The 2,500-nt window shown below is 41.7% G+C and overlaps 1 protein-coding gene across 2 annotated transcripts in view; it reads right to left on the bottom strand.

Annotated features, from left to right (window-relative positions):
- Positions 1–1,011: 1,011 nt before the first annotated feature.
- LOC135094972 (alkaline phosphatase-like) overlaps positions 1,012–2,500 on the bottom strand; it is a 23,600-nt gene continuing 22,111 nt past the window's right edge. For both annotated transcript variants that reach the window (XM_063995518.1, XM_063995519.1), the window contains 2 exons: positions 1,886–2,005; positions 1,012–1,369 (listed from right to left, as the gene is read on the bottom strand). In XM_063995518.1, the coding sequence (XP_063851588.1) occupies positions 1,113–1,369; positions 1,886–2,005 (377 nt within the window). In that variant the 3' untranslated portion in view covers positions 1,012–1,112. The remainder of the gene's footprint in view (positions 1,370–1,885; positions 2,006–2,500) is intronic.

Here is a 2,500-nt window from a genome sequence, read left to right on the forward strand (position 1 = left end):
TGGCGTTATTATTAATTTCCGACAAGTAGTGTAATCATCAGAAATTATGTGAATAGTGAGAAGAACAAAATGAGGTAGGTTATTACCACGTAGTGTGTAATGGCTTAAACTATAAATTTACCGAAGTTTCCCCTAGTGTCTGTTTTTTTCCCCTTAGAGTTTGCGAGTTGCCAGTTTGTCTTATATATTACAAAGTTCTTTTCCACTTGCTTGATGTCTACAGATTTGTGGAGATTTCTCGCTTGTACCGTTGGCAACACTGACTTGTGCATAATATACCGTTTTAATTATTCATTATGGTGGTAAGAGACGGCATTTGGCTATATTTCTGCTTTGCCCACCCGAACGCCCCGTCACTTCGCCTCCCCGCCAAATTCCCGACACTGCAGGGGGCGTGAGCAGAAAATAAAAAAAAGGAAAGGGAAAAAAATAGATAAATAAAGGAAAAAAAAAAAAAAGGAAAGATCCCCGTTACTCTTCTTGATAACTACCATTTCATTTATTAATTCATACACCAAAACAAACAAACTCAATATTTCTCTCCTGCATCTTATTTATTTTATACAACAAACAATTCTCTCCCTTACCTTTCCTCCCGTCATGTGTTCAAATTCACGTCTTCCCGCTCCTCTCTCCTCCTCCCAGCGTCACTTATTACTTAAAAAACACTTATGGTCACTTGGAATACACTAGAGCTTCCTGGTTTGTAAATATTAAAGATAAAATTGGTTTGTTTACATTCGTTCCCGCCGCGCCGAACCCATTCACGTCGCCATCTTGAATCTCACTGAGCTGCGTTCGAGTTTCTGTTCAATAATTTTAGAATGTAGTCATCTTCGGTAGCCTTATTGTTTTGCACGATTTATTAATTTTGTTTTTGCTTTTATGTATGTTTATGTATCTTTTCTTGTCTCATTTATTTATTCATTTTTAATATTCTTTGTTCTTAAGTTTCTGTCCGTTATTTCTGCCTCGACTCATCATAAAAAAAAAGAAAAAAACATACACAAACAGAAGTGGTTAATTTTATTTATACAATTTTTTTAATAAAATAAATACAAGAAGAAGCAAGAAAGAGAAGAAATAATATGAAATAGGATAATCTCGACATTTTAGCACCGTTGCCTGTGCCACCTCCGTTGCCCCCTACACGTTTCCACTCCTCTGTTTCTCCTGACGCCACCCCCGCAGAAGGTACGCCCATGTCCCACACAGGCGGCGTAGGCAAGGGCGTGGGCGATGTAGTTCTGCTCATACACACCCGTGAAGAGGTGGGCGTGAGGACCTGTCGCCCACAAACCCACATCGTCTCCTGAATGGGCGGCGGAGCGCAGAGGGACCGCAGCGTCTTGTCTGTAGTTTACGCCGCCTAGAGAGAGAGAGAGAGAGAGAGGGAGAGGGGAATACTGAGAAATTAAATAGAGGGATAGTAGTGAGAGATGAGAAGGAAGAGGAGGAGGTGGAAGAAAAGATGACAGAGAGAGAGGGGAGAGAGGATAAACGTCAAAATATATGGGAAGGAAGGGAGATAGAGGAAATGATGATAAAGAGAAACAGGAGGAGGAAAGTAGGAAGAAAGGAGAGAAAGTCCTTTCCGAAACGCTTCCTCCTTTCCTTTCTTCCTTTCCTCCTTCCTTACCCCTTTTTTCCTCCTTTCCTTATCTTTCCTTTTCTCCTCATACCCTTCCTTTCCTCCTTCCTTCCATACCCCTCCTTCCCTCCTTCCTTCCTTCCTTCCCCCTTTCCTCCTTCCTTCCTTAACCCTCCTTCCCTCCTTCCTTTCTTCCTTCCTTCCCTCCTAAAACCAACCAAACTAATTATCTTCTCTTTCCCTTCCTTAACCTAATCCCAGCCAACCCACTCTGCCCCCGCGCCCCTCACGCACCCATATCCTGGCGGGAGGGATCAGGCCTGTGTCCGGGGATGTGAGTACGATAACCAGGGCCATTTCCGTACAGCAGGGTAGAGTACGGGAGGTAATCTTCTCCGCTTACTTCTGCCACGCCTGCGAGGGAGAGAACAGGTTGATAAGTAGAAAGATATTAAGAAGATAAACAGATTTGGTGCTCTTAGTCAGGGGCAACAAACGGAGAGAGAAGAAAAACAATGAAAAGAAAAAGAAGAAGGGGAGATACAGGGAGTTCAGGAGTTTGCCAGAGAAAAGATGAATGATTGAGAATACTGGTTAACTCTTGCATTTGGGAGGTGGATGGAATAGAGGTGAGAGAAAGTAGAAAGGATGATTGGATGGGTGGATGAAGAAGTGGGATGATGAGTAGATAGAGAGTAAGAAGAGAATAAAGATAAATAGATAGATAGATAGAATACATAGACAAATAAATAAATGGATAGGTAAGTAGATGGCAAATTGATAAAGAGTAGGAGAAGGAGAATTAGGGAGAAAATAAATAGACAGATAGATAGACAGAAAGGTGAGGAAGAGAAGTGGTAGTAATAATAGAAGTATTAGTAGTTGTTGTTGGCATTCTTGTAGTAGTAG

This window comes from Scylla paramamosain, chromosome 47 (assembly GCF_035594125.1).
Source record: "Scylla paramamosain isolate STU-SP2022 chromosome 47, ASM3559412v1, whole genome shotgun sequence".
NCBI lineage: Eukaryota > Metazoa > Arthropoda > Malacostraca > Decapoda > Portunidae > Scylla > Scylla paramamosain.